The sequence below is a fragment of the Dromaius novaehollandiae genome, chromosome Z, assembly GCF_036370855.1.
Source record: "Dromaius novaehollandiae isolate bDroNov1 chromosome Z, bDroNov1.hap1, whole genome shotgun sequence".
In the NCBI taxonomy this organism is placed as follows: Eukaryota; Metazoa; Chordata; class Aves; order Casuariiformes; family Dromaiidae; genus Dromaius; species Dromaius novaehollandiae.
The window spans coordinates 54,401,969-54,416,158 of record NC_088132.1 but is presented as its reverse complement, the minus strand read 5'-3'; the positions used below and the strand labels follow the sequence as shown (position 1 = coordinate 54,416,158).

The 14,190-nt window shown below is 37.5% G+C and overlaps 1 protein-coding gene across 8 annotated transcripts in view; it reads left to right on the top strand.

The window, feature by feature from the left end:
• Positions 1–14,190, top strand: part of LOC112983650 (DNA repair protein XRCC4) — a 191,411-nt gene that overhangs the window by 153,256 nt on the left and 23,965 nt on the right. For 6 of the 8 annotated variants that reach the window (XM_064502482.1, XM_064502481.1, XM_064502479.1 and 3 more), the window contains one exon: positions 13,398–13,621. The exons of the other annotated variants lie outside the window; for them this stretch is intronic. In XM_064502482.1, coding sequence (XP_064358552.1) covers positions 13,398–13,611 — 214 coding nt within the window. In that variant the 3' untranslated portion in view covers positions 13,612–13,621. Of the gene's footprint in view, positions 1–13,397; positions 13,622–14,190 lie in introns of those variants that run through there. 8 annotated transcript variants of the gene reach the window in all.

Below are 14,190 nucleotides of genomic sequence, written 5' to 3'. Positions count from 1 at the left end.
TTTTCCATGCACAATAGTTTTAAATAGCCTGGTATCATTCTAAGAATGTCTTTTTATGTAGTGTATTGACTAGTAGTAGAACAGTGACTATTTATGCTAGTTTTTATATATTTATTTATTTATTTATACTTCAGATGAAAAGTAGAATGGTGTGTTTTATAAGGAGAAATGAAAGTGTTGCAATACTCGGGTCAGGCTGCATGGATCATTTGACTTTTAGCATTGCCACATTGATAATGCAGGACATTTCAATGAAGAAATAGAAATAGAAAAATCTCTTTGTTTTTTATCTGCTTTCTAATTTGATCTGATACTTTAGCTTGTATAAATCACTGATGTACAGTGAAGTTGAGAAGTACGTTAATTTGTATCAGCTGAATGCTCTGACCCTGAAAGCTTCCAAATGTCCTTGAAAAAGAGCTACTAAGTGAACAAAGAAGCAAGCAGAATTGATGGCACCTTTTACAGTTCCACTGCCACTCACAGCCATGTATAAACAAGCGGAAACATAAGTTCTTCATAATATTATGTATTTGGAACCCAGATAATTTTCTGCTGTTAGGCTCATTGACACAGTAGATATAGCGTATCGTTCTCTCCCTTTTTCTGCTGGACTATTTTATTTCTTTGATCACTGCCCTACAAAGCCTACATGTCTTCTCTCTGTGAATCCCTAGAAAAAAGGATTTGAGTCAATATTTGTGATTTAGCTTGCTTCTTAGTGGTCTATCTTACTCTCAGTGAAGCCACTCCCGTGTGCACACTGAATATAAGGCAGTATGTAAAGCTTGATTGCTAACAAAATTTTCTGTTTTTTCATAAGAGCTTGAATACAGTGAGGTAGGAGAAATTATAAGGAATTTAAGTGGAAATAAAATAATTTGGGTTCTCCAAAAGCTTCACTGGCTTGAGGTGATGTCACTTACTGTCTGCCAGGTGCCTTTGAAGCATGATTTTCATCCTGCCAAGACCAAAAAATATTTTTCTCTACATACAAAGACTCACACCCAAGGGCACAAAAATATTATTTCCTACTGAATAGTTAGATCTTTTTCCTCTTTTTTGAGTTTATTTTTGAGTGTTTTGAGTTTACATTTTTTGTGGTAGAAATTTCCAACCGTATTTTCTACAATCATTAAGTTTGTATTTAATAAGGGTGCCTTTGGGACTAAAATGAGTGACAGCTCATGAAGTTCGGAGGCATTGGAGATCTTTATATATGATTTATATGAAAGGACTTGAATTGTTTAGTTTGAAGACTATTTGTAGAATGCTGAGATTGTAAGTTTTTAAACTTTTCTGATATGCTGTATAAAATACTCATATATTTTGTTTCAGAATCATCTTTAGTTCTTAAAATAACTGATAGGATAAAAGGCATATAAACTATAGTGTACTTCCAGAAATATAACTGCGTTCATGGAAGATGCTTTTCTCACTGTTTGAAGTGGGTGATTGTCTCCTTATCTAACTGATGCAGTTTCTTTTTCCTTTTGTGTTTTATTTGCTTGTTTTTCCTACAAGCCATTAAGTAAAGAGAAACTTTGTTCACCTACTTATCCTCTGTAGGATACAGTGAGTCATTTGGTTAAACATGTATTTGATACAATGTGAGTACTTATTTTACTCACTTGTTTGGTGTGGGTGTAACACATGTTTGGAAGTTGCGTAGGTAGTTCTTGCAATCTCAGCAGTACAATGTTGGTTTATCAAATGGAAGAAAGAGTTTGTATGGGAAGCTCTCAGCTGTGTTTTATCACCCACAATACCCACTGTTATATGACGACTACCAATCCAGTCGTTTTCCTCCTTCATCAGTTCTGGCAAACCACTGGGCTAGTTCTTTGTCTTCTTTTAAAATCTTTATTTCTATTCTGCCATTAATTTCTCAAATGATGCAGGGAACAGTGAATGTAATAGAAGATGCATTGCTAATAAAAATCTCTCCAGTGAAAAATCATGGCCAGCTTTTTTAAAACCTTAGCATGTGTAACCAAAGGCCATGGCTTATAAAGTTTGTCTTCCACTGAAACATCGTGAGAAGTGATTTTTATGACAGAATTGACAGCTGAGATCTTCTGAAAATCTGGTTCCTGCACCTAAGGCTCTCAGTGAGAGTTGCGAGGATTTTTATTGTTCTCATGTTATTGTTTTTTAACTTGTTTTGTAGTGTGTGCTAAGCATTTTAAAAAACAAAACAAAACATTTTGTCATCTAGTCATCTGAAATCTATTCTGCAAGGGATCTCAAAGCTGGTTCTTCCTGAGGTCTCAGTCGTGTAATTCTGTGAGAATCCTCCGTTGTTCTCTTTCAGTAAACATGGTGCCTTCAAACGTGTAGTGTTGATTTGAAAGAAGAGTGTAATAAGAGTTTAATAAATTACAGATCTGCACTAAAAAGTGTTTGAAGAGTAGACTTAGTGGGAAAACGATAACAGGCATTTGTATTTTGCACTCGAACATTTACATCTGAGATTTCTGAAGCAGTTTTGAACTAGTTCTCAATTTAATTTATAAAATGTATCCATATTGCAAAGAAAGACTCTACAAAATTAACTTAAAATTGTGAATTAGCTCTCATGTCAGAATGGTTTAGTATTCACTGTACAGTACCCTGTAAATACCCTGTCTACATTCTTTAGTCTAAACTGGTCTCCTGGGATACGCTTTTCTTTTTAACTTTGAGACTTCAATGGGACTACTCAGTGTGGTAAGCGTTACACCTGGGAGTAAACATTTGCCAGACTGGGTCTTGAACTAAGATGAGAACAGACAGGACTAGATTACAATACAGGAAAAAGAAGGATGAGGAGGAGTATAATGTCCTTCTCAAAGTGCATTTTATCAATTTAGCTCAGTTTGCATTTATAAACATAAAATAGTAATATAAGGTATGATTTTCCTTTATGTATAGAAAAGGATGTTTTGGAGTTTGGAGGTTCTTTAATTAATGTAATGAAGAAAACCATGCTTTTTTTGAAATTTTAATCCGGTGTTTTACAGCCCATCCTACTCTGAGTCACACCTCAGAAAGATACCATCTTCGCTGAACGTGCATTTCACAACTGTTCACGTTCTTGGAATAGGAAGTCTGGCACCTGTTACTTTGATATTACGTTCACAATAACTGTAAACAAATTGGGAAATATCTTCTTACTGATCTTCCTACTCTTCAGATAACAAAATGTAAGAAAATGTATATTTCCTCAATGCTAGAAAGAAACTTATACTTTTGTATACTTGTAATGCAACAGCAGATGAAGTTGTGCAATATTTTTGCAATAAATTTGTGAGGGAAGACAGTGTGGCGGGCAGAATAGGAACTTGTGTAGCCACCAAGTATACATCTTCCTCTTTGGTGAAATCTTTCTGTGCTGACCAGAAAAATTTTGCAACTAAATCCGTATTCACACCAGAACTAAACAAATGAGAACAAATTTAGGCAGATCGAAAGGGGAAAGAAAAAATAAAGTTTCAGTGAAGTCTGCAGGAGACAGACAGATGAATTAATCTCACAAGCGCTTGTGTGTACAGTTCAAAGAACTTGGACTCCAGACTTCATTGTGAGATGGAGAAGTGCTAGGTAAATCTTGATGCCGGTAGTGAAGAACTTAATGTCCAAGGACAAAAATGGTGAGAGCACAATGTTGCTGCCAAGTAAAAGAAGAATATTGTACCACTGTACTAATATAAAAAGATTTTACTGCCTCTTTGGAAAAAGTCTTAACTTTCTGTTTTTTTTAAATCGGACTTCATGTAAATCCATTCTCAGTTTGTAAATCAACAAAAAACTGATGGCAGTGCTGCAGAGAGTTTCATCAGTGTGGGATGCACAGCTGAACTAGTGCAATTACAGGCCTGAGGCAAACGGCGTGTGTGTAACAAATGAAGAATCCACCTCAAAGTAGGTGCTCATCAGCCTTTCTGTATTCAGTGAAATTTCCTTTTACAATCAGACATCTTAATGTAACTGTACATAAGTATGAAAAACTCAACTCATTATTGTATTCTAATAAACTGTAGCTTCATAAAAAGGCTATAAATTCAAACCACTCATCTTTCAGATTCATAGCACTTCATTTTGTTTCACGTATTGCCAAGGGAAAAGGTGAACCAGACTATTTTCAGTCTGTTTGCTTAGGATGGTTGCGTAGCATATTGTTGATATTTTTTGTAGTTATTGTAGCTTAACTAGAAAAAATTGTTGAAGAGAAGTTTATAGGTTGTTTCATGCACTTAAAGCCATATTGTTTTCAAAATTTGAAATTACTGTCAAGTCCAAAGGCAAGTAAATTATTTATGCACAAGAATTTACTTCACTAATACAATCTAGTTTTAGCAAAGATAGAAACATATTTTTCATCAAATGAGAACATTAAAATAACAGTTTCAAAATTCTCATCAGTTGCCAGACATGATTAATCTGTAATATCTGTTATTGCCAACTGGCTGTAGAGTGATGAGTAGAAATTTGAAGTCTCTTTTGGATAATGATGTAAAAGTTGCACAGTAGAATAGGTCTGGTTGCATGCAGGTTACTACATATGAATACCTCAGTGCTTTTTGCAGTTATATCTGCAAAAGTTATGTTCATGTTACTTTGTTGTTGTTTGCAGGGTTAGTATGCATAAATGTTATTATATCTAATCAGAGCTTTAAAGAGTTATATTCCCTGCTACTATTGTATGTACCTTTATGATCAGTGTAGAACAGAGAAAATAATGTGCTGTACCATGTAGCCAATCATTATTAAACTTGTTTTCTCCCCTTGCACACTCCCCCATATGTACAGTTTATTGAAGAAAATGGTGGAAGAATGCAAATATAAGTTAAATTGATAACGACTTGATTCAGGATGAAATCAGGATGTTAGTTCTTCCTATTCACATGAAAATTTGACTCCAGCATGCAAGTCATAACATTAATGAAATAAAAAACTGTGACTAATAGCATCACTCTAACTTACTTGTCCCCACTCTCTGATTTTATACTCTGTCAAGCAAAAGAGCCGGTTGTAATGGTCTTATTCTGCAATGTCTGTTTTTCTGTGGCACCTAACACAGTGTCAGAGACATTACTTTTGTATTTGATTGTAGTTCAAGCCTGAGTCAATCATGTGCCTACATCAAAACCTCTGCTATTTCCTGTTGCTTCATTAACAGGCAAAATAATGGGATCTCTTCTGCCTTCTGACTGCAATAGCCTCTCATTTTGACATAATTTAAAGAACATATTGATGAAATCACATCTAGTAAAAAACACTTGCAGTTAAAAAAAGAAAAAACACACCCCATTTTGTTAAGTAAAAATGTTTTGAAAAATTTCATTGGTGTTTTTTGTTTTTTTCTTTTTTGTTCCTAGAGATACCTTCATAGTAATATCTTTGCTCCGTGTAATCTGATTGTATGGCCAAGAATTCTTGAGGAAAGAACTTTATACCAGCTGGACTTTTCAGATAATCAGTGGATAAGGTTGTCTTGCAGTCTTGTCATCAGTATTTGTTATTTGACATGAACTTGAAAACAAACAATTCCTTAGCAGTGGATATCGAATCTTGATTGGTAGCTTTTCATTTACCCTGGACGCTGTTTGTACTGCTGTACTTGATTTGAAAGCATCTAATGAGCTAGTGCGTATGAAAGAAAACTAGCATACTTGCACATCTCCCACATTGAAGTGGTACTTCAGTATCACTGAAGTGATATAATGGAGAGAGAAATGAGATAGGTTAGAAGCACAGCCCATCAGTAGAAATGCTTTCTTATAACATGTAGGGACTTCACTTGCAAAGATGACAACATAAAATATTTGAATTGTTAAATGGGAACTACTTGGGAAGAGATCAATATGTGAGCAGTGTTCCCACTACAACTGCAAGGAAAATTTTTCTTATTAATAATTAAAAAAAAATGATTTATGCGATGACACTGGTTTCAAACCATAGCTCTCAGGCAACCCTGTAGGAATAAAATGCTGCAGTGTTTGTTTTGATGAGAAAGTCCAGTATTGATTCAGGCTGATAAAATATTTTTCTTTATCTTTAGAGTGGTCTTACTGCTATGCTATGGATGAAGATGATAAGAATAAATGAAGATGTTATGAATAAAAATTTTTCAGTTTTAACATGTCAAGAGTCCCTATGTATATATTTATATAAATATCTATTCTGTCTCAATCTCATTTGGTATTTGACAATGCATATGAACAGAGAACTGTACACAGAAATAGAGAAGTATGATTCTGTCTGTTTTTCTGAGACTCAGGCTACTGAATTGGTATCATTGTATCCATGTCTCTTGAGAATACAGCACTGCACAAACTTCTTGGAGCGTATTTCTAGTGTGCAGCCTCCTACTGACAGCTGTGGAGAGAAATCTCTTCTGTTCTTCTTTATCCTTTCCTCTTGCTGTGTGCTCTTCCTATCGACTACTACTTCCTTCCACAAGGAAATTCATAACTGGCACAGATGACAAGTCGTCCCATGCCTTGCTCAGGACTTCATCAGAAATGAGACATGTAATTGTAGTCAGTGAGCTGAGAAAGGAGCAGTGACTTTAAAAGAGCTGAAGTCTAGTTCTGAATACCACCAAACATTTTCCTTCATTTCAGAACCTCACAGTCCTCCTACTTCTCTCATTTCCATCATACGCTTCATGTTTCATGTCCAGATCATACTCTTTCACGCTAGTGCCAAAGTTCATCCTCTAGCTTTAATAGTTTGTTTTTATCTGTGACCTACATTACATGGCCTTCATACCTAAAGAGTCTTCCTCTCAAAAAAGTCTTCAGCAAAAAACTGCATGCCTCTGAGCTTGCCTCATTATTTGATATATTGCTGATATGCTAAAGTGCTTCCAATTTCGAGATCTGGCTGAATTATGCTCTTCTTTGGAACTTTTGTCTGCCAAGGTGGTATCAGGAACACTGCCGTTGCTCAGTAAATAAGATTCTAAGTGGTAGCACACCAAATGATTTCCAGATAATCTGTAAATGCAGCACATTTACAGAGGAAGTTGATTTCAATGGTCATCTGTATTTTTTTTATTTCAGTTTTATAATAGACTTACTGTTTTTCCAGCTTTTAAAAATGCTGCAAAATTCCATACTGTAAGTATTGCACTATGTAAATGATAGTGGGCCTTTGAAATATAAGACATAGATAACTTGAAAAATGCTTTTTTTTAATTTCAGAAACAATTGATGCTAGATAACTTTTTGCTGAAAATTAAATGTAATGGTCTCTGTGAAAACAAAAGAATGCAACATTTGTATACTCACAGTATAAAAAGCTGAGGGCTATTTTGCTGCTGAAATTAAATGGGATGATTCTTCTTATACCGGGACTAATCTTTCTTGCTAAATTTCTACTGATGAAGCTTCTTTAATCTCAGACCAGTTTTATGTAAAATACATATTCTGTGTTCATGTTTGTGCCATTATGTGCTATTTAAAATATTTATTTGGGATATTTTACAATAAAATTGAATCGCTGTTTTCTTATTATAAATAGGCTAGGGAAGATAGTGACACAAGGAATTATAATTTCCCACTTTAAAAAGATTAAGTATGCTGTAAAGCAGGTAAGAGGTGCTGACATTAATGTGGTCTGGAGTTGTGATTACATGAATTATTGCATTTTGGATTTGAAAAATGAACGAATTAGCAAAAAAAAACCCAAAAAAGATACTAACTGTACTGATATTTCAAAACAATATAATCTAATTTACAGAAATTGATGAAAGAATCCTGTTTTGTCTGTGAGAGCAGAGATTAGCAGAAGAGTCACGAATGGTTTTTTTTACGGTATGGTTTCATTATCAGATTGCTAGCTAATATTGGTTTCATCCTACAGATCTTTAACACCATACTTTGTTTCTCTTAGGGAACACTCCTATAACTATTTTTTTTAAAGTGAATGCATAAACTTGCTCATGAATAGATGTTTAAATGTTATATTATATGGTTTAAAACTTTTCCTGCAATTAAAGCCTAATCCAAAACACTGAAACACGTTATCAATTCTATGCCTAACTAGAGCATTTTTTCAACAGACCTATTCATCTACGTAAAACTAAGCGCATGCTTAAGTGCATTGTTGAGTCAGGGCCAAAGTTGTTATGATGAAGCAAAAACCCACAAAAAATGTTTAACAGATAATATTCATATTTCTTGGGTTAAAATGTTCATTTCAAGAAATGGAAGAGCTCGAATATCAGTTAGCTTCAGGCACAGGTGAAATGGGCAGCTGTGTAGGGCATAGGCTAGTGAAGGCTGAAGATCGCTTGCTTTTTTTCTTGAGGCAGAGGAGATGAGATGGATTATTGCAGCAGCGTTTGCAGCTTGACCAGTCGGTTCCCTGCAGATCCTGCCGAGGCGGGAGGTTGGGCTGGAAGGAGCAGCAGCCGCTGCGGCGGAGGATGGAGCTGCTCGAGGCAGAGGGGTGTTTGGGTTGTGAGGGCCCTGCATGGAGGGTACGTGGCAGCCCTGGGTAACCTGAGGAAGGGGCTGAAAAAGCAAGAGGCTGTACCCACCACCAGTGCCCACTTCCCATCTCACAGAGGGATCTCCGTAATCTCCCCAGAGTCTATACTTCTCTCTTTTTTTAAGAGAAAATTAAAAGCTCTAAAACTTCCATTAATCCCCTCTCCCAGACTTCTGTGCTCAGATACTAAGTTTTGCCTGACCTGCTTGTAAGCTTTGACATGAGGACTCAGTGCTGTTTCATTACTGCATTTGCTGCTGTGAGTTGCATGGGTTAAAATTGCTGCTCTCGTGCCAAACTTCCTTAGATGGTTTGAGAAAATCGGTTGGTGAAAATGGCCAGATCTTTCGATGAGAGAAGCTGTTTGCACTCAGGAAGCAACACAGGCCGCATGAGGTGCTTTTAGATGCAGGAAAGATGGGTTATTGGACAACCAGAATGCACGTTATGTGATGGTCGAGGTTATCTGAAATTCAAGTGTGCTAGCAAATACACTTCCACTGTGTGATGCACCCTAATATATCCAGTTGAATAAAAGTCCGGTGAATTGCTTGTGGCTATCCGTAGCCCATACACAGCGACACCGGTAGAAGGGCGAGCATTGCCAGCCGCATCGGGGTCACGGTGCCTGGCTGTCGGCACAGTGACAACCTGATTTCTCTCTCGCTGCCCTCATCTCACAGGCTATTCTGTTACATGCAGCTGTGTTGGCTTTGGGGCAAATTGCCAGGTATTGGCCTTCTGTGTGTATGTTAAAGTCACCCTATGATATATGACAGAGGAAGCCAGCAGTTAAGGATATGCCTGCTCACAAAATGCAAGTCTTTGGGATGTTCAGGGGCCGAAGATGCTGTGCTCACTGTGCTGGGGGTTTAAGAAGTCCCACTTACATGATAATGCTGCTATCGTTAAAAAGTTTTTTTAAAAAACAATCCTCCTCCTGATAGATTTTTAGCGTAGGCTGTATTGCTCTTGCAGCAGAGCTCAAGGAGTCTGGGAAAGCAGCGTGGGTTGGCCTGCAGCATTGTGTGGGCCCCCCGGGCAGCCACTGGGTGCTTCCCCGCCCAGGGCAACTCCCTGGCCGGGGCTCTCGGCGCCCCACAAGCGCCCGAGGGTGCCTGGGGCCGGCGGCCAGGCATGTTTCCACTGCAAAATACCCAGTGGGGCTCCTGCCTGCAGTGGTATGCAGAGTGCAACGTTGATCGGTGCGCAATACTGGCAGCTTGAACCAGGTATGGTCTTGGACAAACACGATCCTAACACGGACTCAGGAGGAAGGGGGAAATCTAGTGCAAAACCTAAATGCAGTGTTGAAAATTGGGCACTTCACTAGCAAGCTCCTCTTGGCAAGGAGCACTGTCCTTAAGCGAACAGAGTTGCATGCCTCCTTGCCCTTCACGTTACACGATGTCCTCCCTGTCTGGCCCTGGCTTCAGCAACGCATCCGCGCAGGGTACTGGGACTCCCAGAGGAGTCCTCTGGTTTTAAAGTTAAGTAGGTGTTAAAGTGCTTTGTAACATCAGGGAGGGGGGAAGGCCACTGTGTTGTAAACAGGGAAGCTGCTATGGAAACCATGCTGGGGAGCAGAAAAATGGGAGGGAAGGGGGTGGAGAAGAAAAAATAGACACAGTTTTTTTTCCTTATGCTTTCTTTTAGCTCATAACAGTGATTAGCAACTTTACTTTCTTTATTTGTTAAAATAACAGGGAAGGCAAATATAATTGTTTTGAAACTGTCAGAATATTCCTGTGTTATGTTGCATGCCTTATCCATGAGGTAAAGATGCTTATAAGTGTGATTATCTACTGAAAACAGTTGACCTCATGGTCATGTATCCTAAGCTATTTTGCAGATTGTTATAGTTCTCATACAGGGCAATATATGTTGTCTAATGATTTGTTAACTTTTCACTTCTTGGTCCTTGTTTAACTGTAAAACCACAGTCCTGTTAATTACAAAGAATTTGTGTCTGTGTTTTCTTTACTTTGCCTTGTGGGGGGAAAATTAAACGTTAGGGAGGGGGATTTGGTTTTTCTTTTCTTTTTTCTTTCATATAAAATGTTAGTGGCCTGTGGCAATTTCCAAAGTATTTCAATATGTTCTCTGATGTTTAAATTGAACTTTACATCATTTGTTATAGTGACACCTGCTGCCCTTGTAATAGTTAAGTGTATGTTAGTACATAGAACCCACTTTTCAAAAATTTATAACTTCACTGTAAAAATTTTATTCTGTGCTGAAACTTGGCATACAGGCTTTTTGACTAGGAGCAAATTATTCTTTAAAAAATGTGGTGGGGAGAAGTTGATCATTTATAAGAGCTTACCGTGCAATAAAAACAAACTGATTTTACTGCCATATATTTCTGTTTATGCTTCTGTAACTTGGAATATGAGCAGAATGAAAAAGTGGGTTTGTTCACTTCTTATATCTTTAGATTCAAGCTGCTGCTTAGGTCACTGATGTAAATGGATCTGATTTTCTTTTCCTAATTCTTCAGAACATTTCTGTCTGTTGCAAAACCCCACCAGACAATTTGATTAAATATTGTACAGCCATTTTCAAGGAAGGAGCTTAGCTGGGTTTGCAGCCAGAGAACAGACATTTCTAAGGGGAATCTTGTAAATTCTTTTAAATCTGTCCACATTTTGAGGTCTTTTCAAGCTGCTGCTTATGGAAATAGCAACAGGTGCTTTTCTTCCTGTGAGGGTTGGTTTGGTTTGGTTGTAACTTTTTCCTGCAGTGCAGAAAGCAGGAGCTAAATGTTATGTGGGAAGGTAACCTGGTCATGCAGCTAACCTGCTCATGGCCACTCCTGCAGTCTCCGCTTAAGCTAACTGAGAGCTATTTGCAGGTAGATCCTTTTCAGGAACAAAACATTTGCTCTCAAATTTACTCTGCAGATTACCAGGTTTCTGTCTCCATTTCAAGCTCCTTTTCTCACGGAAGCTGAAGCTCAGCAAAACGTTCCCTTTCTAGCGTGATCTGGATAGGGCACGTCAAGCGAGATGGTTGTCTTCACAATCTGTTTATTCTCTCTTCGTTTGCAGTGAAAAAAGTCTATTCTTGTAATCCTTCCAGAGATCGCACCATGGCTGACGTCTGTTGAAGCAGTTAGTTGTTACTATTGTTATAATGCTCTTTTACATGTGCAGCAAGCTAAGCTAATTCTGTATTGAAAAGGTACGGTAATTATAAATGCTTGGTGGGGTTTGTCATTTTTGTATTCTTTGCTTGTGATTTGAAGGGAAAGAAAGAATTAATTTCTCGTTTAGATTATTTCCTGGTTTCATAAAACAAGATCCCTACTGATACCTACATCTGTTTTGTGTACGTGACCACTTTGCTACAATGGCTGAGTTTCTCAGCATGTTTGCTGTGGATGCAGTAATCATCTCAAATGCCTGTTTTATGAAATCCTGTGAAAACTAACTGTGGTGACCCTTATTGTCTTTGTAATTATATTTAACTATGGATAATAGTAAAAATAAAAGTCTGATTAAGCGAAGCTACAACAAATGAAGCATACTGTACTCCTGAAAGAAAGCGTTCCCATGTAGTAAAGCATGCACATTGCTTTCACATTTTGTTGATTCCCCTTAAGTTTCCTGTATGTCTGTACAGGTTAACCTGGATTTATAATGATGTTAAGTGAATTGCATGTGCACACTGTAATTATGTGAGCAAGGGAAGGCCTTTGCAATTTTGAGCTGCATTTTATTGTGCTGCTGGGAGACTGGTATTCAACATTATAAATAATAATAGAAATACTGATAGAGATATTGCAAATGCATGTCATCTTGTACTCCGACTTGGTTTTAGGACAGGAAAGGTGCTTTGGTCAAGAAGTGAACCAGGTTGACAAACACCTGCTGTTTAAACTGCCTGAGCTGGCTGGGCTTTGGCTGGAGCCCTGGGGCCGTTGTTGTGCTTACATGTTTGCGACTGTACGTGAGGCTGATATTTAGGGGGCAAAGATTCTCTTGAATTTGCTTCTTGCCCATGAACGTCAGTGATATGTTATTAATATACAACTTCATCTTCGTGGTAATTCAGTGACTGGCAACAGCACTGGCTTTGGTGACTGTTTATCCAGAGTCTAGACATTTTATATGAGATTAGGGCCCCCTTCTGTGTTTTATAAGGTAGGCGAAAACACCTTTTTTGTTCTTGTGGTAGCGTAAGAGGTGCATTGGCAGTATGCTGTTCTGCCTTCACAATCTCCAAAATAAGCAATCTGCCAGCAGTTTATCTGAAACTATAGTTTATAAAATATGACACAAACATATCACGCACTGTCTGTGGAATGGAGTAGTGGCTGTTCCACATGGTGACACATGTATCGTTCAGTAACTCAGCATCACAAGTATAATTCAACAAGTAGAAGCTTTCATACACAAGCATTGGTTGGATAGACTGGCTTTCTTACAGTGTTTAAGAAGATTAAGTGTTGTTTTTTATTCTCTGCTCTGAATTTTGGAGAGGGACTCTAGTCTAGAAGAAAACGCAATATGATAAAATGTCTCATAGCAAGATACATATAAAATAGGTTTTTGTTGGAAAAACTAGATAAAGTGAAGATATGCAATCCACCTCCTTTTGAAGTGAGCTTGCAGAAAATTTGCCGCAGTGCTTTCTAAGTTAAAAATAAGATCAAAAGCTGGTAGACTTGAGAAAACTTAGCCGAATGGTGGGCCCATCCAGAAGCGCGCTGACTATGCAGATCCCAACCGAATAAAATATGTAAACGCAAATTTAACCTTCAAATCTGTGAACAATTCCATTGACTTCCATGGTGAGCGAGTTACTGGATCAGCACCAAGCATGCAGCATTTTGTAAGAACAAGCCTTGTCAGTCCATTTGCTGCCTGCTTTAATGAATTATCTGGGTGAGTGTCCTTCCTTTGTCTCCCCAGCGCTTCTAGACCCCTTGGGCATAAGTTTTGTACTGTGACACCAACAGCTATGAACAGCCAGTCTCTGAGGGCACCGTATGTCATCAGCTCCCCTGGTGAGAATGGATGCAGCACCCTGTCATCTGCAATAAAGACAGTCTGCAGTCGTCTTTATCACTTTTGGATTAAAGATACTGAAGTGTACTGGTATATTTTGCATTTCTTTGTGGAATAGACCATTTAAAATGTTACGCGTTAAATCCAAATTCATGAAATACTTGGTAGCAGAAGTAGAGATTCTTTTTTTTGTTTTGGCTTTGCCTTTTTTTTTTTTTTTTGATAATTAATATCTCTGCCTAAACTTATCAAATGTCATTTCATTCAACATTTAATAATTCCCTGTGCCAAGCATTGTTAGGCAGTCAGTAATTCAATAAGACAGTGTTTAGACAGTGAAAATCAGTGTAAAATGCATGTGCAAAATTGCAGACTGGGCTAAATTTCTGTTTATATTAAACATAAATAATAGATACAGTTGTTTGGATTATATTTTGCTTATGTAACACATACAGTGCATACTCCAGCTTTTGTGTGGAATAGTCTACACAGATATATTTCCTATTAATGTATTCAGTTCATAATGCTTTTTAGGAAATCAAGTGTCCGTGACCAAGGAATCTACATAAAGTGTGTTGATGTGAAGTTTATGTGACAATGGTAATGGAGCATGTTTTCCATTACAGATAAGAATACTTAATATTTATATAGTGCTTTCCATTTAAAAAGCGTTTTAGAAACATTAATTAGTGCAAAC